The sequence below is a fragment of the Ovis canadensis genome, chromosome 4 (assembly GCF_042477335.2).
Source record: "Ovis canadensis isolate MfBH-ARS-UI-01 breed Bighorn chromosome 4, ARS-UI_OviCan_v2, whole genome shotgun sequence".
Lineage (NCBI taxonomy): Eukaryota > Metazoa > Chordata > Mammalia > Artiodactyla > Bovidae > Ovis > Ovis canadensis.
The window spans coordinates 114,309,847-114,334,933 of NC_091248.1; the positions used below are offsets into that span (position 1 = coordinate 114,309,847).

The 25,087-nt window shown below is 48.4% G+C and overlaps 1 protein-coding gene, 1 long non-coding RNA gene and 1 other non-coding gene across 3 annotated transcripts in view; 1 reads left to right on the forward strand and 2 right to left on the reverse strand.

Moving 5' to 3' along the window:
- SLC13A4 (solute carrier family 13 member 4) overlaps nucleotides 1-25,087 on the reverse strand; it is a 43,692-nt gene that overhangs the window by 15,339 nt on the left and 3,266 nt on the right. The window contains exons 2-7 of the mRNA XM_069588455.1: nucleotides 21,248-21,376; nucleotides 7,233-7,369; nucleotides 4,900-5,072; nucleotides 4,380-4,434; nucleotides 1,732-1,771; nucleotides 718-795 (exon numbers count right to left, since the gene is read on the reverse strand). Coding sequence (XP_069444556.1) covers nucleotides 718-795; nucleotides 1,732-1,771; nucleotides 4,380-4,434; nucleotides 4,900-5,072; nucleotides 7,233-7,369; nucleotides 21,248-21,376 — 612 coding nt within the window. The remainder of the gene's footprint in view (nucleotides 1-717; nucleotides 796-1,731; nucleotides 1,772-4,379; nucleotides 4,435-4,899; nucleotides 5,073-7,232; nucleotides 7,370-21,247; nucleotides 21,377-25,087) is intronic.
- LOC138439535 (uncharacterized) lies at nucleotides 974-17,428 on the forward strand. The gene is made up of 3 exons (XR_011256760.1): nucleotides 974-1,183; nucleotides 1,747-1,913; nucleotides 17,087-17,428. It is a non-coding gene; the product is annotated as an uncharacterized lncRNA (long non-coding RNA).
- On the reverse strand, nucleotides 6,979-7,050 carry TRNAW-CCA (transfer RNA tryptophan (anticodon CCA)). The gene has a single exon. It is a non-coding gene; the product is annotated as a tRNA-Trp (tRNA).

The window sequence follows — 25,087 nt, forward strand, 5'->3', positions numbered from 1 at the left end:
CCAATAGAGGAAACAAATATGGCGCTTAATGGGCATATATCGATGTTTTAACTGAAAGTCTATTTGAATCAAGGTTCTCCTCTTACTAGCTCCAAAGCCTTGGGTACATCTCTCTGCATCTCTGTAAAAATGCAGTTCAAAGTTGCTACTTCACTGAGCCAAGACTAGAGGGCAAATGCGCGGCACAGTGCTTGGTATTCAATAAACAGTGGTATTTATTTATGATGAGACGGATGTTACATAATTGAGATGATTTTGATGAACACAAAAACTTGAAATCTAGGGTTATAAGTGAGAGTTGCAGTGTGACGCCAGCTTTCACATCTGTTTTACTTCTGCATTTTTGTTTCAGTGATAAAAGTTCCAGGAAAATCAGGGAACAGAAAAGCAGTTGCCTTAAAAATCTCAGGATACGTTAACACAATATTTGCAGTGGCCCTGAAGCACCTTTGAGGAGTAGTGTGGACACCTCTGATCTAGACTGAGCCTCAGTTTTAAAGCTGACGAGACTGGGGCTCGGGCAGTGGGATAACTTGCTGAAGTCAGCAGTGAGTGGGATGCCTCGTCTCCGCGGCACACACAGACCTCACACACAGGTGGCTGAAGTGGCCTGGTGACAGCCCGCCTGCCTGACACCCTCACAGCTGCAGGAACCGTGCCCCTGGGAGCTCAAGTGCTTCACGAAGGAAACAGGATCAGGAGGTTCCGCTCCATTACCTGGGATGGGTGCTGCTTCCTGCCTGGGAGGTTTGCTGTTTCGGCAGAGTTGGTGACTGTGGGCACACCATTCCGGTTCTGTCGGGACAAAGACCATCACACCATCAGGAGGAGGATGTGGGGTCTGGAGAAGCCACTGGATCACCCTGGGAGGGGGGCACCACGCCTGTCTCCCCTCCCTGGGGACTTGGGGAGCAGAGCCAGGGTGAACAGGTGGTAGACAGCCACCCTCACTGTGCCTGCCTCCTTTTCACAGGTTCCTGTCTGACTGGAGCCAAGCTCCCCATATGAAGAGGCTGTTGAAATTTGGAAAAACATGGCTCTGTCCTTAGAGGAGAGCTTGGCTTTCTAGAACTCCATTAGCTCATGAAGAACCCTTCATTTTAACACAGAGAAAATGAAACAGAAAATTCACACAACCAAGTCCATAGTTTGGACTGATCAAGGCCCATCCATTGGGACTGAGGTGAGAAGTGGTGTAAAACCAGCCCTAGGGGAGGGGCAAGGCTGAGCAGTGTGTGGGCAACTTGACTTTCACCTTTAAACTGTCCCCTTTTGTAGTAGGATTTTTGTAAATGAACCCCTCCTGAAAGGAGTCCTAAGGGTGAATCTGTGGATGGCTGACTATTGGGTTTCTGTGAGGTAAGGTTAATTAGCCTGTCCCTTTGTGAAGCTAAGCCCAGAAACCAGGCCTGGGGTTCAGAATTGCCTGAAGCCTCACATGTCCAGGCTCAGGTGAACACCTCTCTGCCCTCACATCTGAGAAGGCCACTGGGCTCTCGACTAGCTGCCAGGCATCTCTGTCTCTGAGTTACCTTTATTTTGTATAATTTTTTTTTTTTTTGGCTGTACCGTGCGGCTTGCAGGATCTCCTTTCCCCAAGCAGGGATCAAACCTGCACCCCTTGCAGTGAAAAGGCGGCATCTTAACCACTGGACTGCCAGGGAAGGCCCCATGAGTTATCTTGAGGGTCTTTTAAGTATCTCAAAGCACAGAAGAAACCCAAGGCCATACCTTTTTCTGCATCAGAGAACTGAAGTCTGCGTTCGACGTGCTGGAAGAGAACAAAGAAGGTGGAAAAAATGGCAGTGGCCCAGAATGGCTGAGATGGGGATTCTCCCCACATCAGGGTTTGGTATAAAGGACCCTTCCAGACTTGGCTACAAAGAAGACGAATCTCACCTTTGAGAGATGTGGTAAGGATTTGTGGGGACAAGGGCAGGGTGTTGCATTTGAAGGGAACCCGAGACTCCTAATAATAGCTAACATGGAGCTGAGCACTCAAGAATGGATTTCAATCCTCATGACCTTGTTAATCCTCACAGCAGATCTGTGGGGCAGGTACTGTCACCTACATTTACAGGGTAGGAATCTAGGTAGAGGGAGGTTACTAGCTTCCCCAGGCGGCCTGGGTACTAAGTGATGGTGCCAGAGAGGAACATGTCTGCCTTCCTGGAGAGCCTGGGGCCCTGGACTGTGGCCTCACTGGCTGACCATCTAGAAGGAGAAACGTGAAATGCTTCTCTAAGGTGAACAGGAGCAGGGAGGGCCAGGGCCACATGTGGTGAAAGGCACAGGAGAGAGGGGCGAGCTTCTCAGCAGCAGCTGCACCCCCAAGGGTGGGAGTCACCGCGAGTGCCAAGTCCCTCCCACCCCGGCCTCTCTTCAGCTCTGCCTTGAGAGAGCTGGAAGAGAGGAAGATGGGGATGTAACACCAGCCTTACTGACTTCCACTCAGCACTAAAGGCATGTTTCTGGTCTGTCTGAGCTCTGAGGACAGTGGGTCCTGTGAGCTCAGCCACTGGGAAAGCCAGTGAGGTGCTGGACACACATGTGGGGTGTGGGGCCCTGTGGTCGTCACCCACCTCCAGGCTCTATCAGGAGTTGGTGGAGCTCAGAGGGAAGCGTTCATTGGAGGGAGTTGTCAGCCTGGGGGGAGTATTGTGATATTTCCCTGTCCTCCTTCCCAAATCGGGTGAGGAGGCTGGTGAGGATCCCCTCAGAGTGCCATCCTGCCGTCCTCACACCACCACCAACCCTGGCAACCCCCTCCCCAGACGCCGCCCCCCCTCCCCAGTGCTGCTGAAAGAGACCAGGGACACCCTGAGCTTCAGCTTTGGAGTTTGGGACATGTGTTTTTGTCTGGAAAAGAACAAGGGCAAGAGGCCAGTGATCACTGCCCAGGAGGCCAGAGTGAGAAGGGAAAGGACCCCTGCACCAGGAGCAGCTACTGCTTTCGGTGTCCAGCGGTTCCTGCCGGGGGCAGGCCCACAGGGAAGGTGCTCACCGTGAAAAGGCCCCATCATGGAGGCAGAGGCAACCCCAGATGGAAGGAGCTGGGGAGAGAGCCACCAGAACACAGAACCAAGGGGCCGAGCAGCTCTCCAAGAGCCCCTCGTGCCTTTAGGCCCTACACAGAGGTGGCCTCCAGGGGACACTAAAGACGCTGAAGGGGAATGCCCAATGTGGGAAAGAGTAGGGACCTGAGTCCCCGGGCACTGGCCACACTCTCCAACACCTCCAGCCAAGACCCGCTGTGCCCCTGTATCTTTCCTGCTCCCTACAGCCTCTGTCCTGACCCTGGAGAAGTCAGAAGTAGCTGAGAGGGTTGGTGAGGGGAGGGGAAGGTAGAGGAAGACTGAGAAAAAGCCAGCTGTCTCCCCCGCTCGCGGTCACCTCTCATCCTGCAGACCTGGGCTGACGGGGGCTTGAGTGTGAGCGCGAGAGTGTGGGGAGAAGCTTCAAATGAGAGTGAGGTTTTGACATGAGCCTGGACCCGATGGCCAAATATCTGAAAATGAGATTGTTCTAGTATCTGGAAGGAGCTGTGGGATTTGCCCCAGATATCATCAAAGGTGGGGAGGGAAGGCCAGAGTATTCTGATCAACGACGGTGGTGGGAGGAGGGGCCGCCCTGCATCTATTTCTCCACATAGTGCTGGTCTCACTCACTGTGGGTTCCCCGTTTTTTTATGAAAAGAGCAAACTGTGCAACAGAGCTCTAGTACAAATCCAGCTTTTAAAATGTCCTATTCATCACAGTCTTCCTTGAAGGCCATATATTGATATCAGATGTCCAGAAGAAATCAGCTGTTCATGAATCTCCCTCACATGAGTGTTTGAGACCAGATTTCTCCTTTTCTAAAAAAGCTTGTTTTCATCATCACGTGGCTCTCTCACCAACTGTCCTGTTATCCCCTACGTGCCACTTAATTTTTCCTTGCCGTATGTAACAAGACCAAACCTAGTAAGACCATATCCAATACCTATAATATACTTTGTGGTTCTTTAAGTGTCTCCAGCGATATCTAATATGCAAAACTTTCTTCACTGATAGATTTTTAAAATATCATTCTCCCAAGAGGGACATCAATTTAGATGAAATTCTACTTGGGAGATGTATGTACAGTCTGTATGTCCCATCAGGTTCAGCATAGTCTTTCCCCCTCTTCCCTCAGCCCTGTAGTACCCAGTTTTGAAGGGAGTTGCCCTCAGGATCTTGGGCAGAGAGGAAATCAGGGCGGGCAGGGGGTGGTGGTGGTGGTGGTGTGCCAAGCTGTGAGTGTGGCCCGCCCCGCTGAAAGGGCTGTTCCCCAGGCTCTTTCCTGACCTCTGGGATGGACCTGGCGGGGCTCCGTCTGGGAGGAGGGCAGTCATACTCACTCTTCATTGACAAAGATGAGTTCCAGGGGAGGTTGGCTGTTGTTTACATCGAGATCTACAGCCGCAAAGGAAAGCAGAAAGTGAGACATGGAGTCGGGACTTGACCCTGAAGGACAGGGACTCCAGGCTGGGGCTGGACTAGGGGGACCCAGAGGCATGCAGGCTCCTGCTGGGCCTGGTGCCTGGCAACTCCCCTTCCCTCCGCTCTGAGGATGTGGTGAGACTCAGGGACACAGACAAAAGGCTGGGGTCCTGGGCTAATCCTTGAGCATCTAGGGGCAGGGAGCAGCAGAGGCTGCTGGAAGCAGGGCAGGGAGAAACAGCTGGGAATGGGGGTCACAGGGAGCCTCTGGATGAGCAGGGCTGGAGGTTGGGGGATAAAGGGCAGGGGATGGGAACATCAGAAGATGAGGGGAGGGAAGCAGGTGAGGGGGGGCGGTGGGAGCAGGTGCCAAGCTGGGCGGTGTCACTGGAGGAGGGGTGGAGTAGCGAGGGGGAGATGAACTCCAGCAAACTGTACTGATGGGCTCGGCCTCTTCGGCGCTGGGGTTGCCAGCCACGAGCTGCTCCTCCTCGGCACTGACCAGCTCCTGCAGCACGGCCTCCACGATGGGCATGACCATGGCGGTGGTGGACGTGTTGGAGAGCCACATGGACAGCAGCGTGGTGCAACACATGAAGCAGAGCAGCAGCCTGGAAGGCAGGGAGGGGCGTGGGGTGGGGGGACAGCCTCACAGCACGCCCACCCCCCCGGGCCCAACCTCTGACCTCACGGGCTCCCTCAGGGCCTCCTACCAGCCCACAGGCGCTGGTGTTTATCCAGAACATTGGGGTTTTATGTCATACGTGGTACTCCCAGGGCTTGGCACAAGAGTAAACATTAAAGATGTAAAGATGTGTTGAATGAATGAAGCACACTTCATGGGCTAGTGTGGCCTTGGCATTCCACCCCGCCTCCACCCCCAAACATACACCACCAGAAAAAGCCCTTACTTAAGCAAAGAGTAGCTTCGGTCATAGGGTCACAGGACATGGACTTAACTGATTCCTCATCTCTCTGTGGAGAGAGCTTGGTGACATTAGCCTGGTGATGATGTGTGTTTCTTTGTGTGGGTATAAAGGAATTCTTTTTTGGCCCTTGCAGCCAGCAAACCTCTGAATACCTTCACATTCCTTGCTTTGCAGCCACGTCACCGTAGTTATTAGCGACCGAATAGAGATGAATGGATGGAGCTCATGGTTCTGCCCACTACCTGTTCCACTACTAACATGTGGAAAGCTTAGCCCTCAAAGGCCCCAGTGCTCAATTTCACTGTGTCCACTTTTTCAGGCTGGTATCTTAAAGAGTTGAGGCTTGGAGAAAGGCTATCAAAGATAACATCCAGGTTCTCCTTGACTTTGAAAACATGCTCTGTGTGTACAGATACAGTTCTCATTTCCATAGGAGAAGTCAACGTAAAGGTGTGGACCGCCTTAGGTGGGATCACTGACTGTGCAGGAGATGAGGGGAGGGAAGCATGTAGATGAGGGGCTAGCATGTCCTATGGATCATGACTGGATAGGTGCCAGAGCCCCAGTGGAGCCTCTGTGTAGGCTGATGGAGACAAGAATTTGTCTGACTTGGACCCTCACCAGCAAACAGAGGGCCCCACAGGGTTGGGAGGTGTGGTGAACCGAGATGAGTGGAAACACAATGGGATAAAAATTCTCGAAGATGGTATTCAGGGGTTTTTAAGAGCTGCAGAGTCCAAATATCATGTGGGGAAGTGCCAAACTGTGTCCAGCAGGTCGAGTGTGGGGTGCAATATTAGATTATTATTGAGTTAGGGGGAATTACTCAGGTTATTACTCAGGGTATTACTGAGAATTATGCTGTGAGTTAAAGCTGTGGTTAAGTGGGAGACGGGAACATCTTTTGAATTATAACCTGTATTCATCTAATGACTAATGTTGAAAACAAATACCATATTATTTATTTACGCTCTGTTGGATTCCCAAAGGAGCCAGGGAAAAAGGGTTGCAAGAAAGTTGTAAGCTAGAAGGAGGTGAGGACAGTATTCCAAAGGGAAGGGCAGGGTTATTATCCAGCAGAGTGGGAGTGAGTTCACACAACACCTTCAGTCCTGACCTCCTACACATTCCCAAGTGCCCCTCCTGACAGCAAAGAGAGGAGACAGCTGAGGGACTGCAGACCAGGTCAGACGCCACGTTTGACAGGCCTGTGGTCTGAACCAGTGACAACAAGAGCTGGGATGGATGGCAGGAAACTGCCACACCTCCTTAAATGACCAAGGAGACACCGCTTCCTTGTCCAGCCTGTTACCTGATACACCAGGAAAAAGGTTGGGAAACAGTTTTCGCTGGTCCATGTTGCTTTATTGAATGAGCCCCTTAGATGCTGTAACCTGCTGTACCAGGAGTCTCGGTTACTCGGGTTACTTAGATTGTGACAATAAGTAAGTAAGTAAGTAAGTGAAGCCGCTCAGTCGTGTCCGACTCTTTGCGACCCCATGGACTGTAGCCCACCAGGCTTCTGCGTCCATGGGATTCTCCAGGCAAGAATCCTGGAGTGGGTTACCATTTCCTTCTCCAGGGGATCTTCCCAACCCAGGGGTTGAACCCGGGTCTCCTGCATTGGAGGCAGACGCTTTAACCTCTGAGCCACCAGGGAAGACTGTGACAATAAAGGACACTAAAGTCTCCATTCCATGGTCCCCCCCCTGGAGGGGGAGGAGGGAGCCTCGTGGCCCTGGTGTCCTCCCATCCCTTTTGGTAGAAAACCTCAAGTGGACATCCCTCTGACTGTCCGGGGGGCCCGCTGGGAGCTGGGGAGGTGTGCTAAGTGTGACTTACATGCCCGGCTTGGCTCCAGCCATCAGGACCATGCGCAGAGCAATGCGCTTATGCAGGTTCCACTTCTCCACGGCCGCCGCCACGCAGATGACGCCCACCAGCAGCAGCGTGGTGTTCTTGAAGTACTCGCCCGCCACCTGCGGAGGCCAGGGTGGGTCACCCCTGCCCGACCCGGGGCCCAGCCCCCGTCCGACTAAACTCACTGTCAACTACAGGCTGGCAAGCAAGAAGCAGGGAGATGAGGTTTATTAAAACAGCTAGCTATGGTGTATATTACATATGTGGGCTTCCCTGCTGGCTCAGTGGTAAAGAATCCACCTGCCAATGCAGGAGACTGGGGTTTGATCCCTGGAGTTGGGAAGAACCCCTGGAAGAGGAAATGACAGCCCACTTCAGTATTCTTGCCTGAAGAATTCCATGGACAGAGGAGCCTGGTGGGCTACAGTCTCTGGGTCACAGAAGAGTCAGATATGACTTAGCAGCTAAACAACAACAACATTACATATATATATTCTTCCTTGGGCGGGCCTGTGCTGCTTTGCTGTTAAGTTGCCAAGTCGTGTCCAACTCTTTGTGACCCCATGGACCACAGCACGCCAGGCCTCCCTGTCCTTCGCTATCTCCTGGAATTTGCTCAAGTTCATGTCCAGTGAGTCAGTGATGCTGTCTAACCAGCTCATCCTCTGCTCCCCTCTTCTTCTTTTGCCTTCAATCTCTCCCAGCATCAGGGGCTTTTCCAGTGAGTTGGCTTAGCACATTACAAAGATTATTTCATTCAATCCTGCCAATAACTCTATAGGGTAAACAGTCTTTTCCATTTTTTAAGAGATATAAAAAACACCCATTATGAATATGATTTCAAAAAATAAACATTAACAATTCTATCCTGTGAGTGAAGTGAAAGTCACTCAGTCGTGTCCGACTCTTTACGACCATGTGGACTATACAGTCCATGGAATTCTCCGGGCTAGAATACAGCCTATCCCTTCTCCAGGGGATCTTCCCAACCCAGGGATTGAACCCAGGTCTCCCTCATTGCAGGTTGATTCTTTGCCAGCTGATCCACAAGGGAAGCCCAAGAATACTGGAGTGGGTAGCCTATCCCTTCTCCAGCACATCTTCCTGACCCAGGAATCAACCCGGGGTCTCCTGCAATGCAGGCAGATTCTTTACCAACTGAGTTATGTCCTTAAAAATTATGAAAATAACCCTGGGTCTGTGCACTAATCTTATTTTCTTTAGCTTTTTATAAAACTATATTCATTTTCTTATTAGAAAAACACCTGTTCACTATGGAAAACTTTAAAATATAGAAAACTTAAATATAAAATTACCCTCAATCTTACTACTGTTAATACTGTGGTATATTTTCTTCAATTTTTAATGTCTATATAGATACATAATTGGATTTATATAGTATGTGCTGGCTTTTATCCTCCGTTTTTTCATTTGACATTGTACTTTGATCATTTTCTTTTGAGACTTAAGTTTACTGGAAAAATCCATGCTCCTGGCAGCATGAAGTACTATAGAATTTACTTAGCCATTTTCCTTTTGTTGAATATTTAAATTGATTTCTTTTCTTTCTTTGCTACAATGGAACAAAGAATAATTTTCTGCTTAAATCATTAAGCTTATATGAATGTGATTATTTCCTTAAGATAGAGTTCTTGAAGGTGTCTTTATAACTTGCCAAATAACTACAAAGTTCCAAAGGGTCCCAAAATGATAATAGTGCAAGGAATGTCCTACACTGTATCCATTTTTGTTTGTTTCTGAACCATTTGAAGGTTACATACATTTTTGGCCCTAAGTATTTCAGTGTTTATTTCCTAAGATTAGGGGTTTTCTCTCAAACAACCATAGTACCAGTTGCAGCTTCTCCTTGCATTTTAATAATGAGAAAATTGAGACTGAGTCCTGTTCAAAGATGTTTCCTATGTTTGGGGTCCAGGACCATCTCTTCATTGATCCCCTCCCTTGGAATATTCTCTTCTTATCTCTGCTTTGATGAGACTTCAAAGCCAGTTCAGGCCTGGTGTCCCCCAGAAAACCTTCTGTGTGCCTCTAGCCTCTGGCTCCAGAACATTCCTGTGGGTCCTATTAACTCCACACGCATCACAGACCACCCAGGGCAATGCTCAAATTGTTGCTTCATGCTTGCACTGTTTATCTTTTTATGTGTACCTCGCTTGTCTCTTTGGAGAAGGCACTGTCACCCCACTCCAGTACTCTTGCCTGGAAAATCCCATGGACGGAGAAGCCTGGTAGGCTGCAGTCCATGGGGTCGCTAAGAGTCGGACACGACTGAGCGACTTCACTTTCACTTTTCATTTTCATGCATTGGAGCAGGAAATGGCAACCCACTCCAGTGTTCTTGCCTGGAGAATCCTAGGGACAGGGGAGCCTGGTGGGCTGCTGTCTATGGGGTCACACAGAGTCGGACACGACTGAAGTGACTTAGCAGCAGCAGTCAGTTAATTCTCTTAACTGAATTCTAGGCTGCAAAAGGCCAAAGAACATGTTTCTATATCTCTTAACACCTAATAGGATAAATTGCAAAAGCAGACACTCAGTAAATACTGAGTCACATACAAGAGAGTTGTTCCCAACAATGGGACCATGATATAAACTGAAAGGAAAAGATATAGAAAAGCTTAACTCCTAACTTGGAAACCCTCTTAAAGTGAGAAAACAATAACACTTCTGACTGCAAGAAAAATCAAAACTGAACAGGGAAGGAAATGCAGATATAGTCAATTCTGTGATGTTTGAAGTAGATGGAATTTACATAACCATAGTGTTGAAATTTGATTATTGAATTATATGCCTGTACTGAGAGATGGAGGAGAATTGGGTGATGTGAGAATACAAAATCCTCATTGACTATAATCAGAAGACAACTGATAATGTCTAAAAGTGGTAACAATTAATATGTGTGTGTTAAGTCGCTTCAGTCGTGTCCAACTCTTTGTGATCCTGTGGACTGTAGCCCACCAGGTTCCTCTGTCCATGGGATTCTTCAGGCAAGAATACTGCAATGGGTTGCTATGCCTTCCTCCAGGGGATCTTCCCAACCCAGGGATCGAACCCACCTCTTTTATGTCTCCTGCTTTGGCAGGCAGGTTCTTTACCATTAGCGCCACCTGGGAAGCTACAATTAAAATAGGAAAGTCATATAGGACTGTGGCACTTAATACCAGAAGAAGCAATTAGGAAAGTTAAGTTTTTGGCTCTGGGTTGGGGGAGGTCTGTGGAAGAGACAGCTATTTTTTTTATTATGATCTTTTTCAATATTATTTGATTTTTTTAACCCTGCTAGGAGCATTTTGGTAAGATAAGAGCTGCTCCAGAAGGCAGCCTGCTCCATTTCCCTCTTCTCTCTTGTTCCCCCACAGAGATTTCCTTGTGTCTGACTGATGAGTTCTGTGCTGCAGAAGGACCATCTTTCCTCTCTGACCATTTGCTGGAAGAAAAGCCCTGTGCTTCTGGTTAACCCAGCCCTTGTGGACACTGTCACTAATTCTCCTGGAGGAGGGAGAAGCTCTGCTGAGCTTGTGACTCGGGAGGAGAGTGCCCTCTGGGAGGGGCAGGGAGTGCTTGGACCCTGACGGTGGGTGGAGGTGCTGCCCCCTCGCGGGAGGTGGAAGCACTGCTGGGAAGGCCAGGGGGTGCTGAACTGGACCTTCCTCACGGCCCGCTCATGGTCCCAGGCAGCTGAGAGGCAGCTTGATGGTGGAATCAGTGTTTCCCTTTCCTCTGTTGATCAAGGAGGGAGACCTGCAGCAGGTCTGAGGCACCGCTAGACCTGGGCGATGGTCCCCCACTGGCCCCATGACTCATGGCCGTCTGTGAAGCTTCTAAAGACTCAGTGCTCCCAGGGTTACTTTCCGAGAGGACCGACTGACAGACAGCCTTTCGGTTTTCTGCCTCTTTGGCACAAATCCTAATAGAACTCCAGTTTGTGATGGCCTTTCAGGAGGCTCAGAGCCTGCACAATCGGTGGGGCTACTTTCTCTGGGTTCCTCTCAAAAGGGAGGAGAAAGGAATCAACCCGTGTAGAGTGCCTTCTGCATACCAGGAATGTTACCCAAAGAGGTTAGGGAAGAGGTTCCAGGGTCCCCGATGTGAGGGGTGGAGTCGAGATATCAATCCAGGTCCCTCTGAACCTAAAGCTACCATGCGACATGCCTTTCATGGCAGCCAGCTGGAAACCACTCATCTAATTCAACCCCAGGGGAAATTCTTGGTCCCCCAGACAGCATGGGCCAGCCCATATTCCTTATCTTTATTCACAATCACAGTCCTGACGCCGGCCCCAAATACCTGGGCCTGGTCCAATGGCAGCCCCAGGCTCAGCTTTAGCGGGATAGTTGTTAGTTGTTTAGAAAACAACTGTGCTGTTTTCTCATGTGTTGTTCGGTGGGCTCAGGTCTGTTCAGATGTCCCCCTCCCCACTGTGAGTGATGCCACGTGCTTGGTGATTTAGCCTGGGTGTGGTCTGTGATTATGAGATAGTGCGTCAAGTGGGGAAGAGCGAGGGCTCTCGAGTCAGCCAGGACTTGGCTGTGTGACCCTGGGCAAGTTATTCAACCTCTCTGGGCTTCATTTCTCTCACCTAAAAAAATAAATGAGGACTCTATGACTCCCAGTCTTTGGTAAAGCTGTTGTGAAGATGAAATGACACGTGCAAACCAGCTAGCCTGGCCCGCCACCTTGACAGCTGGGGTTCCTGGTGGTTCTCCTGTTACTCAGTGGTCCCACAGTCCAGGTCTGTGGACACTGGCACACAGAGAAGGCTGAGGCACAGTAAATAAAACCCTGTCTGGTGGTGGCGTCTGTTAGTTTTCTAGCCCGCTGATTTTTCTTTTACAATAAAACCTTGGTTATTCAGAACCCCTCTGGGAGTTCCAGGATTCTTAAGGATTAATCATTTTCTAAAATGTGTTGCATCCTCACATTTGCCATGAGCCTTCCTTTCCGCAGTATCTAATTTCCAAGACTAATATTCTGTGAGTTGGGAAACTAGATAACAGAAATCGTCAGAACTATGTGCAAAGAAAAATTAGATTCTAAGATGAGAGCTCCTCCTATGGCTAGAGTGCGTGGATTCTGTGACATTTATGTTGGCAGTGTTACTGCCTTACTGCTTTTCTGCTCTGTGGTTTTTCTTGGTGTGCCAAAACCCTGGGCTTGGAGAGGTATTTCCGGACAGTGCTTAAGAAGAGATGGGCTCAAAGAGACAGCTTTGAAAAGGTGGAGCAGAGGATAGTAAGCTCAGGTTCTGGAGTTAAGATGACCTGGGTTTAAATGCCTGCACCCACAGATGGTCTGGGACCAAACATTGAACCCAGATACCCTCATCACTCCGTGTAGTAATACCCAACACTTTGAAACCATCATATGTGTGCCTTAAGTAAAATGATGCAGGAAAGGCCTGGCCTATAGGAAGTCCTCAGAAAGGGCCCATTATTATTGTTAAATGAAGTGAAAAGATGAAATGCTTCAAGATGAGATTCAGGGTCAGGAATCAGGTATGCCAGCATGACCATGTAGAGGAAGAAATGAAATAAGAAGGAGCAAGGTGGATTTCAAAGAAAAAGATTCTTTCAAACTTTCTTAAGTGAAGGGTGAGGACATCTCTAGAGTTTTCTAACCCAGCCTGGACTGAGAGGCACAAAGACCTAAGTGGTGAGTAGTGCAGTCTACTAATGAACTAGTTCATTGTTAGTGAATTGCAGGTGACATCTCTTAGTGATGAGCTTTTAAAAACATCACTCTCTTTGGATTGGGATTATTTATTGCTCTCTAGATATGTCAGGTTTTAATTGTTTTTAGAAAGCTGTTGCTGTTGTTCTTTAATAGGAAGAGGGCAGTTGTGGCTTTAATCATAGTAGTCTGAGGAGAACAGAAATCTGGATGTTGATCTTGGTTCGGTGCTTTTCTCACTAAGAACATCATCAAGGGCATCGTCAGGAAGAAAGACAGAGATGGACCAACCGATCATTCGTGAAGATGAGCTGGGCACTCTGATGCACACTTTCTCACTCAGAAAGCTTTTAACATCCTCACAACTCCCCATGAGGCAGGTACTTCTATTGTTCTGATTTTCCAGGTGAGTAAAATGGTTACAGTTTAGAGAGGTTACAGGGAAAGAAAAGAATGTTGCCCATTCCAGTTCTATAAGGATCAAGCCCTTAGCTCCTGCAGTCATGCACCCTGAGGGGAATGCAGGATGGAGAAAAACAGGAAGCCTCTGTACTTTGGGTATTGGCCCTAAATAGTTAAGATGGGTATCTAAGGAATCATTTCAATGGCTCCAGATTCTTATATCTTCTCGTAAATAGAAAAGCACTAAAATCATTAACTGGAGATGCCTGTTGTGATTAGCAGTAGTCTTCTGATGTTTGACTACATGTTTCTTTTTTTTCCCAGAAAAATAAATTCCTATATTTCCTGGCTCCTGCCTCAGCTCTTTGGAGCAGTTCCTCAGTAACCCAGGCTGTCTCCCAGGCCATAGTCCTCAGTAAGGTACCCAAATAAAACTTAACTTGCAACTTTCATTTCAGCCAACACACAATTTGCTCAAGACTAGGTAGTGACAACACTGGATTCAAACTCAGATCTTCCTTGCTCCCACCTTGGACCCTGACCCTACCATGTTGCCACTGTCCCTGCTCATGGTGGTGACAGCCAGAACCTGGCCAGATGTGTGGATCTGACTGTGTCCTGACACGGGCACGGGTGGCACTGCACGGGTACTGTCAGAAATGCAGCTGCTCAGCACCCTGCTGTTGGCTGCGCACACCCAAGCTCTCCTTGCAGGTCGGCTGGGGGTGAGCCTTGTCATATCGGGAAGGTGGCAGTCCCCCAGAAGATTGGTGGTGGTCGCTGGAGATGGGCCTATATTGAGGCTCTTTTGGTTCATCTGAACAATTTGCAGTGAGTCCAGGATGGGATCCTGGGCAGGTTCCCCTCAGCACTGAGCTAAGCCCATCAGAGCTGGAGACTTCACGGCATCATCCCAACCACCTCCCTGGCAAAGAAGCGATGTCCAGTGTAGCTGCCTCTCTGCCCTTCCCTGGGGGCAGGAATGCTGATTCTACTGGTTAAGTCTGTGCAAGCTCAGACACCCTCCTAACCACCTGTTTGTATTCCCTGAGGACAGAGGTGTGCAAACTACTCACTGCCCCTGAAACCTCAGGGGCTGCTGTGGGAATGGGGTGGCCACAAGCTGTTGCAGCGGGCCCAGGCAGCCAGGGCTCTGAGCCCTCATGACCAATCAGAGTAGGACTTCCTCTTCCATCAGTTTCATATATTGATTCTCCTAAGATTTAGTTTCAAAAAAAGGTTTCGTTACTTAAAAAAAACATGCTTTGCAAACCTTACCCTGCTGCTGCTGCTGCTAAGTCACTTCAGTTGTGTCCGACTCTGTGCGACCCCATAGACGGCAGCCTACCTGGATCCCCCATCCCTGGGATTCTCCAGACAAGAATACCGGAGTGGGTTGCCATTTCCTTCTCCAATGCATGAAAGTGAAAAGTGAAAGTGAAGTTGCTCAGTCGTGTCTGACTCTTCGCGATCCCATGGACTGCAGCCTATCAGGCTCCTCTGCCCATGGGATTTTCCAGGCAAGAGTACTGGAGTAGGGTGCCATTGCCTTCTCCGAAACCCTACCCTAGGGAAGGCTAAAGCAGAGAGACCCAGATGGATGCTGACCTGGCCGGAAGTCAGCCCAACGCCTGCAGAGCTTAGAAGTGCTGACTTACCAGGTGCCCCTAGTTTCTGCTGTTGCTGTGGAAACACTGGCTTGGCCTCAAAGGGCTGCAAGATCTGTAGGTTCCTGGGCTTTGGGCCCCCCTTGTGGTCTGGGCATGGGCTCAGCTCTGGGCTGTGTCTGAATGGCTGTGGGTGATGGGCATCTGATAAACAGATGCTCAGTTTATCCTCACAGGCTTGTATATGTTGAGGGGGAGGGAATAGGATGGGAGGTCAAGGGGGCGGGGTGTCAGCCTCTATAGTAAGCAGAGGCCAGAAAGGCAGAGTAGAGAGTGGCATATGAAATGCCCCCAGATTTAAACAAACAGTCAGGGTCTGGGCACCGGTCAGGAATTGGTGGGTCAGAAAGATCAGAAGCCAATAGGGAAGCAGATTTCAGGATATCAGACTCTAGCATCACTTGGCTGTAGAGGCTGTTTTATTTTTACAGCTGGAGCTGCCTTGCCTCTTCTCTGGCCCTGGCAGGAGCTAGAATCTAAATGGGAGTTGCTAGAGGCCTGCAGTGTAGGCCACTGAGACAGCAGAGGGTGTGTGTGTGTGTGTGTGTGTGTGTGTGTGCACACGCATGTGCACATGTGCATGGAGCTGCCTTGCCTCTTCTCTGGCCCTGGCAGGAGCTAGAATCTAAATGGGAGTTGCTAGAGGCCTGCAGTGTAGGCCACTGAGACAGCAGAGGGTGTGTGTGTGTGTGTGTGTGTGTGTGTGTGTGTGCACACGCATGTGCACATGTGCATGGAGCTGCCTTGCCTCTTCTCTGGCCCTGGCAGGAGCTAGAATCTAAATGGGAGTTGCTAGAGGCCTGCAGTGTAGGCCACTGAGACAGCAGAGGGTGTGTGTGTGTGTGTGTGTGTGTGTGTGCACACGCATGTGCACATGTGTTTGGTGGGTAGATAGAGAGCAGGTGTAATCACTACCAGAAATAGTTTCTGACCCTGGGCACTCCTGAGACTCTTTCCAAGCCTCAGTATTCAAACTATGCCATTTAGTTCCCCAGAGCACCCCTGGGCCCCCATCTCTATGCCATTCTCCTATAAACAGTGACTCTCAGCTCACTTGATTGACACAGGTACTGTTCTCGGCTACAGTAATACATTAGAAGGGCTTAGAGGACTTTCAAGGCAGATATGATGATAGTAACGAGAGTCACAATGCAAGCAAAGCAAGCAAGCAAAAACATGCCAAAAAACAAATCTGAAATACAGAACTGAGCTCTGGGCACCAGCAAAGGGGAGCAGTGGCTGGGTGCTTACAAGCTTGAGAGAATCCTAAAGTCAGAGGGCCCTTAGAGCCCAGGCCCTCCCCCAGGGAATGGCGTCTACCTCTAATGTCCCTGATTCAGTCAGCCAGCTTGTGCCTCTGGGGACAGGAACAACAGGACCACATGGGGTCCCCACTTCAGAGTCTCCCCTCTCAAAGAGGGGAATCTCCCTTATGCTGCTTTGCCTCTGGTTCTGGTTTGGCCCCTCTGAGCTTGGTGTGTTGGGCTGCACAAGCCAGGAATCATGCCCTTCTCGAGGCCTCTCTTCCTTTCTCATGTGACTCAGCTAGATTTTAGGCATCTCGGGTACCCACCTCTGAATGAGTAACTTATCCAGAATTTACTGCCCTGGACAGTGAACATAACAGTCACTTATAGAGGATTAAGAGATAGGCTCCTCTGACCACAGGATTTTCCAGGCAGGAATACTGAAGTGGGTTGCCATTTCCCTCCTCCATGGTTTTTCCTGACCCAGGGATCAAACCAGGGTCTCCTGTACTGCAAGCGGATTTTTTACCGACTGTGCCGCCAGGGAAGCCCATTAAGAGGAACAGTGCGTGTAAAGGACCTCTGCACTTTGGCAGCCACCTTGGATGGAAAGCTTACACCGAGGCTGTACTCAGCTGAAAGCCAGGTTCTTTTTCACACAAACTGCTGACACTCATCCTTATTAAACTTCATTTTGCCAGTCCCAGTCCATTGCCTCTTCCTGGCAGCATTGATTCTGTCACTGTACATTAGCTGGTCCATCCAGCTTTGCATCATCTGCAATCCCAGTAATATGCCTTTCCTATTTTCATTTGTGTTCTCTCTCCAGCACGATGCCAACATGTTATGAAAGATCCTTTAAGTGCAGCTATTCAACCAGTACTCAAGCTACTCAACCGTGCTATTATCCAGCCCACATGGGCTCCTCTGATTGAGAAATTTTTATCCCTGGAAATACTGAAGGCTCCAAAGAAAAAGTTAATTTATGTTCAGCAACTTCTGTTTAAAAGACTGGGAAATTGTAAAGCTTTATGGAAAGACTTCAATCAAAAAGCAGTCAGTATACATTTTGGGCACTTGATAATCAAGGGTAAATTTCACTTATCTAGAACATTCTCTCATGGGAAATTGTGTAAATCCTCTGCAATGCCAATAATAGTGTCATACTGCATAGAGTCTTCTGTGTTACTCCATGTGGTTTATACTTTCTCTCTACTAGACTAGAATAGAAACTTCTCAAGGTCAGGAGCCATTTCTGTCTCTTTTCAGCACCTGAGTTCAGCTGAGAGAGGACAATCTAAGCTTTGCACAGTGACCTCTTAACCTGCAGACTGACAATCCATCACTGTAAAATTTAGCCACTTATATGCACACACATCCAGCCCCAGTGGGAAACCCAAAGCATTAGCTATGAGATTCAAGAAGGCAAAAATATATTTCACTTTCATTTTTTATCACCTGCAAGGTATCTGTAACATCCCACAGTGCACACAGCAAGTATAGCACTCAGAAAAAAAATTTTTCTGAATGTTGACTGAATAACCCAAGAGACAGAAGCCACAGATTCAGGGTCACACTGATCCTATTCACTCGCCTTCCTTCACATGGAGAGTACACTACTGACACACACCATCAGGAACACTGCAGTGGAGAAACATTAACAGAGGCTGGCGTGAGAGTGGACCGGATGAAAAAGACATCGTAAATCCTAGAAGGGCTGAAGCTGGGTGGAGAGAGGACATAGAAGGTGCGCAGCTGGGTGGAGAGACGATACGTCTACGGCAAGGTTTTAATCTGATGCTCTCCTGTACCATTTAAGGGACAGATGAACCCATTTGCACAGATGAACCCATTTGCAGGACAGGAGTAGAGACACATGTAGAGAATGGACATTTGGGCACAGTGAGGGAAGAGAGCATAGCATTAACATATATACACTGCCATGTGTACAGGAGATAGCCAGTGGGAAGCTACTGCAAACCACAGGGAACTCAGCGCGCTGCCCTGTGACGACCTGGAGGGGTGGGAGGGAGGTTCAAGGGGGAGGAGATATATGTATATACACATATATGTTGTTATTTGTATCCATTGCTGTTGTTGTACAGCAGAAACTAACTCAACGTTGTAAGGCAATTATACTCCAACTAAAAAAATCAAAGGACAAAGATATCAGGGCGGTCCCAAAGGAAGGGACCAACGCATTTAGTGTTGGAAAGGTTTTGGAAAGGCTTCATCCAACAGGGTAACTGCCTAGGATTTTAAAAGCTTAAAGGATTGGAGAGAACTTCCTGAGGTGGAAGGGTGGCCTGAGTCCTGGCAAGGGGCTGGGAAAGCACAGGTGGGTTTAGGGAGTGAAAAATGGATGCTGTATCTGAAGAGGGGGGTTCCTGTAGACCCCCATCTCATTTTTCCCAGAAAGCTAAAGCACGTGCTGGTATAGGAGATAAGTCAACGGCTGAGGAATAGATATGTTCTCTGTCTGCAAAGTCAACAGGCTCACACAGGGTTATCACCCATGTCCTGTACCCAATTGGCATTTCCTTTAATCTGAGTTTAAAAGGCTAGCTAAACAGATTATATTTGGTCTAAACTGCACCCTGGAGCCCAGCTGTTAAATATCATCACCAACCAAAGCCACTTTATCAGGCCAATGGGGTAGAATTTTTCACCTCAAATGATAAAACTGGCTCCCTGGCTCTTCCAGTGTTTTCCATCTCTAGCTCCAGCAATAACAACACCTAATCTCTCCCCAGACAGTCTCCTTTTTCTCCTTACAAAGTGCCATTGCCTTTGAAAACAACTGCCTCCCTAGACTCCTTATGGGTTGAGCCTTCCTACCAGTGCGGTGGGCAGACCCTAGGATGAATTGTTGCCTAGCAACATCCCTAGTTTGTGGAGGGGCTGATTGGCCCACCAGTCTGTAGGATCCTGCTGCAGGAAGCCCTTGGAGAAATAGAGACATCATCTGCTTTAAGGTTGCAGCATGCTGTTGGCTTTTGGGCTGCCTGTAGTGAAATACAAAGATATTAGTTTTTAAATGAATAGTTAGCTCACTTTTAAAATGTTACTTAGGTTTCAATTCTTTCTGTAACTTTTTTTCTCTGCTCTCTACTTTCACCTTCCGACACACTGGCTTTTTTTTTTTTTTTTTTTTGATTCATTGGCTTTTGCTGTCACAATTTTGAAGAGAAACCTGCCAGACAAGTTCATACTTTTCTCTTAAGAAAAGTAATATTGACGCTTGTTCTTTTAGGCATGCATATAGACCTGAACTACCTCCTCTCTTTCCACAAAGGAAGGGGGGCAATTGGAGAGACTGGCTAGTGCTTCAGGTCCCAGGCGAGTTTTATGTGGGTCCCAGGATACTGGCGTTAGACCCATTTCAGGAATCAAAGCACTGCTGAGCGTTTGGGGGATCGTACCCTTTTTGGAGAGTCTGAAGCTGTTACAACTACTAAATGCCAACCAACCAACAAACTAATGTACCAACCATCCCTAAAACAAAATGTTGCAAACCAAAAAGAGCCAAATAAAAACTGGCCAGTCGAGTCCATCCCGTAGAAGGACATATTAGTTTGTAGTCAGGAACAGCAATTAGTTGCTCTGTTCTGTCTGACTCTTCATGACCCCATGTACTGTAGCCCACCAGGCTCCTCTGTCCATGGAATTTTTTAGGCAAGGATACTGGAGTGGGTTGCCATTCCCTTCTCCAGGGGATCTTCCTGACCCAGAGATTGAACCCAGGTCTCCTACAGGATGTGACTAACTGCAGTTAGAGGGAGCCTAATTTTATCTTTGGACTTTCACAAAAAGTTGTTATTCATGGTTAAGGCATCCTATGGACCCAGGTTCATTATTCCTTCCTCATATCACACAAGTGAAGAGTTATACAGTTTTTAGTAGTAACTTATCATGAAGCTATGTAGTACTTAATGGGGTATTTTTCTGACTGTACAGTAAGCAAGTACATAGACTGAAATCTAATAGGTATGAGTTTGAATCCAATTCTGCTGTTTCCTACTATGTGATCTTAACTCTGAACATCTTTCCTCATTCTGTAGAATGGAAATATTAAATGTCTGTCTGGTAGAGCTCTTGGGAGTATTAACTAATACAGTACTTCTGAGATTGTGCCTGAGTCTTAGCAGGCATTCAAACAATAGGTCCCTTTCCTCTTTTCTTCTGAGCCTCTGTCCTTAACTAACCTCTACATTCAATCTTCAGAAACCCTAAGCAGGGACCAGGTGCTATAACGAGATAGTCCAAATGGAACCAGGTGTTAATGAATGAGGACCGTTCTTCATCTTGCTCTTGGTGTCTGGCTGTGATATTCTTCTTTCCTATTTGTGGGAGGCTTAACTGTTTGCCTTCAAATCTGGCACCACTCTGGGCTTCCTGTTGACAATTTCTGTCAGGATGCCAGAGAGAGTGAACAGAGGGCAGAGTCTAGGTAGACAGCAGTCAAGGAAAGAATATGCAGTAATCCTGAGTTGGAGAAGAAGAGGGGGACATGTTTTTTAGAGGAACTGAATGAAGACATTGTCAGGCCTCAGGGAAACATGGTAAGTTTCTCTGTCGGCAAGCATTTATTGAGCCCCTGCTCCACAGAGGCTCAACTTTATCATGAGATTCCAAAGACCCGAGACCTGACTCCTCTTTTGAGTGTTTAGAGTCTAAAGGGACAATTGAAAGACAGAGAAAGGAATAGGGAGCAATCTGGTTGAATGTGCCAATCACATGGTTCCTAAAGGTTTTCAGGTTGAAGGAGCATTTGGATCCAAAAGGCTTCCTGAAAGTGGCAGTTCAAGGGAGATGCAGGTCATGGGTTGAAGGAAAGGGATCCAGAAGAGCAGGTGCAAAGGCTTAGTGCTAATGGGTTGGTCCAGAGGGTGAAAGAAGCCCCTCCTCAACGCTCTGTGAATCTCCCTTCACCTCCAGCCCTCTCTCACTGGCCCGGCAGGGACCAGGCAGGGGCCACCAGTGGTCTAACCTCGCTGGATCGCAGGACTCCGAAGAACGGGTAGAGGAAGGCAGGCACCAGGGCTGCAGCTCCAAGAGGCACTGCCTCGGACACCCAGTACACGGCGGTCACGATCAACACATAAGCACATGAGGCCTCCTGGAAGGGGAGGAAAGTGGGTGGTTAGAGACAGCATTGCCACCGAGAATCCAAAGGAGAGCCGGGGCAGAGGCAGCGGTCACACAGACGTCAACACGGGCGCTGGCACACAGTCCTGGGGGTGGGTGCAAAGCTGGACTTGGCCAGAGGAGTTTGCTGGATTGTTGTTGTTTAGTCACTAAGTCATGTCCGATTCTTTGTGACCCCATGGACTGTAGCCCGCCAGCCCCCTCTGTCCATGAGATTTCCCAGGCAAGAATACTGGAGTGGGTTGCTATTTTTTCCTCCAGAGGATCTTTCCGACTCAGGGACCGAACCCGCATCTCCTGCACTGTCAGGTGGATTCTTTACCAATGAGCCTCCAGGGAAGCAGTTTGGTGGGCAAGTGCCATCATATTATGGTGGGTGAAGGTATGGCTGCTCCTTGGGGAGATTGATGTCTGGCACGTGGTTTGCATGGGTTTGCGACAGGGAGGCCCCTGGACAGTCATGCTATCACAGCTCTATTGGTCCCTGAAACTGAGCAGGATAGGGACAGAAATTAACTGCAGTGTCCAGATCCAAGACCGTATATCATAAAGGTATGTCGTATATCATAAAGGAGTTCATACGGAATATTTTGGTGTCAAGTTGACCAGATGCTAGAAGTTCTTGGGGGTGGCTGAAGGCAGATATCGATTTGTGTAACTGGTTCACATGTGAATTCTCAAACTGGGCCATTTGAAGCTGGATCACTCCTGGCTGGGGGGTGAGGGTGGGGCTGGGAACTGTCCTGTGCCTTGTAAACCATTTAGCAGCACCCTTGGCCTCCGCCCACTAGATGTCAGCAGCACCTCCCCAGTTGTGACAACCAAAAATGTGTGTGTGTGCTCAGTAGCACACCAGGCTCCTGTGTCCATGGGATGTTCCGGGCAAGAATACCGGCGTGGGTCGCCATGCCCTCCCCCAGGAGATCCTCCTGACCCAGGACTGAACCTGCGTCTCCCGCATTGCAGGTGGACTCTTTACTGCTGAGCCACCAGGGAAACCTAAAAATGCCTCTGGACATTCCAGACGTCCCTTGGCAGTGGGAGAAGGGGGGAATTGTCCTTGTTGAGAACCAGTGCCCTAACCAGTCTGGGACTTTATTCTGCTTGACTGATACACATGGAAACATCCTCCTGACAAAAGGGAATAAGACTGCTCTCTGCCTGGAAGGGAGGGCCTGGAAATTCACCAGGGTTTTTCCCAGCCCACCTGCTTTGTTATTTGAACAGCCTTGGGGTGCACAGAATAATAATAATAATAATAAAGTATAATATTCTTATAAAAAAAATTAGAGCTCCAGTGAGGCTGGTTGCCAGTAATGGTGCTGATTAATGGTGGTGGGAAAGGTTTCTGTCTAAAGGCCTTAACCATGGACTCTGGAGGGCCCTGAGTAGAAGATCCAAGCAGGCTGTGGATTCCTCTGTTTATACCTAGTTCTAAACCATCTGGGCTCAGGTCTGACCTCCCCTGAGGCTGGCTGGCGATCAAGGAACCTGATAAACCTTGTTCTGTTTATCTCTCCCTTGGGTTCAGAACAAGTGTCCTCAGACGCTTACACAAAAGTTACAAAAGGTCGCTGTGATCAGTGAGGGGCGTCAGGGGAGATTAATCCGGCCTGGCTGGATGGGACCTTGCTCCCTCCTGATATGCATGGATTAGAGGGCTGGGGTTTGAGAAATGGGAACTGGGCCCAGCAATTGTTGACTGGGGCTCCCACTGAGGTTTCCTCTGGGGCCAGAATTCAGAGAGAAGTTAAAACTTTTGGAAGTGCTGATAAGACAACACAACTAATACTGGCGGGGGCGGGGGAAGAAAAGGCTCCCTTTGAAAAAGATTGCAACTTAGAGACATGCTCCCTTTATTGCAGAAATAAAAATACCTAAAGGGGTTCAAAGTTCTTCAGCCCACCTGAGCTCACTTGTTCCCATTTCCTTTCTGGGAAAGAAACGGAATGGCAGGTGTTGATTCTAGTTGATGAAAAGGAGATAGAATGTCTTTCTCTCTCTGAGAAGCCCTTATTCCTCCTGAAGAAACTTCAGTTCTTATGCCTTCATCATTACAGGTCCAGGAATGAAGCAGGGGGTGTGGGGGCGGGGCGGCATGCAGAGAGAGAAAGCACTCGAGAGTGTCATTTCCTTCTACCACGCACCATTTTGGTTTGAATTAGGAGAATTTAGATAAGCCAAGGTAAACTTTTTGATTGTAACTACAGTTAGGAATTAGAACAGGTTACTGGAGGAAGTGACCAAGCCACCTTCATTCAGCAGTATTAAGAACAGGATAAACTGCCATCTTTTTTTTTCTTTTTTAAGCTGTGTCTCACGGCACGTGGGATCTTACTTCCCCAACCAGAGATCAAACATGTGCCCCCCTGCATTGGAATCAAGGAGTCTTAATCACTGGACCATGAGGGAAGTTTCTCCTGCCATCAATTTTTAAAAATAGCTTTTTGTTTTTATTTTCTATGTATTTTTATATTCATATTCACGAGCTTTTTCTCCTTTTGCACTCAGTCACCCAGTCGTGTCCGACTCTTTGCGACCCCGTGGACTGTAGCCCACCAGGCTCCTCCGTCCATGGGATTCTCCAGGCAAGAATACTGGAGTTGCCACATCCTCCTCCAGGGGATCTTCCGGACCCAGGGATTGAGCCCATGTCTCCTGCATTGGCAGGCGGGTTCTTTACCACTAGTGCCGTCCTGCCCGGCTTCAGTGTCCCAGTGGGATAAAAGTTATATCCAACTCCCAGACTAAATTCTCAAAAGCCCTTGCAATCATTTATGACACCAAATAACCAGACCTCAAGCTCTCCTGCCATCATTTTTATCTGAACTTTCCTTAGAGTTTTCTAACTTTCATTAGAAGAATTCACATAAATTTCCTTTTGCTTCTTCTCAACCATTTCAAAATTCAGCAAGAAAGCTTATATGTGATAACCCAGAACACTCTGTGTGTCCCTGCATCTGGTCTAGGGTCCGGCAGGTTACTCAGTCCGTGTTGGGTGAACTGAACTGGGCTTCTCTGCTGGCTAGCAGGTCTCTCTTATCTGCTGAAGAAACTGTTCTGGAAGCCCCCGCCCCTTATCACTGCCCCTGGTCAGCAAGTATGTATTGGTATGTATTCACGCAGTGCCTTTAAGAGAGTGTTGTCAGTTCTTCTTGGCTCCTGTTTACAAACAAGGGAGTGAGTTCAAAAGTGGTGTCTCCCCACAGCAGATGCTTCCTGACTCTGCTGCCAACTGGTGCTTGCATCTGCTCCTTTCCCCACAGTTCGACCACCTCAATGAAACCCCACTGGAAGGAGCTTGAGGTCTGGTTATTTGGTGTCATAAATGATTGCAAGGGCTTTTGAGAATTTAGTCTGGGAGTTGGGTATAACTTTTATCCCACTGGAACACTGAAGCCGGGCTTAGTTATGGATGCACCCCCCGGCCCCCGCTTCCTCTTCCGTCATATGGAGGTCCGAGTCTGGGCCTCTGGCTCTAGAGAGCTGGGCAAGAAAAGCAGGGAGGTCCTTCTAATCCCTTCCGAAATGTAGCTGTGGCTTGTCCTTTGGAAGGACCATGAGAACTGCAGGCCAGGACCTTCTGCCTAGGTCACTCCTCTCAGCTCCAGCACAGAGAAAACAAGGCCGTTTAGGAATCTCAAGGATTAAATATCAGAATGTAAGTGTGAGGCAAGGGGGC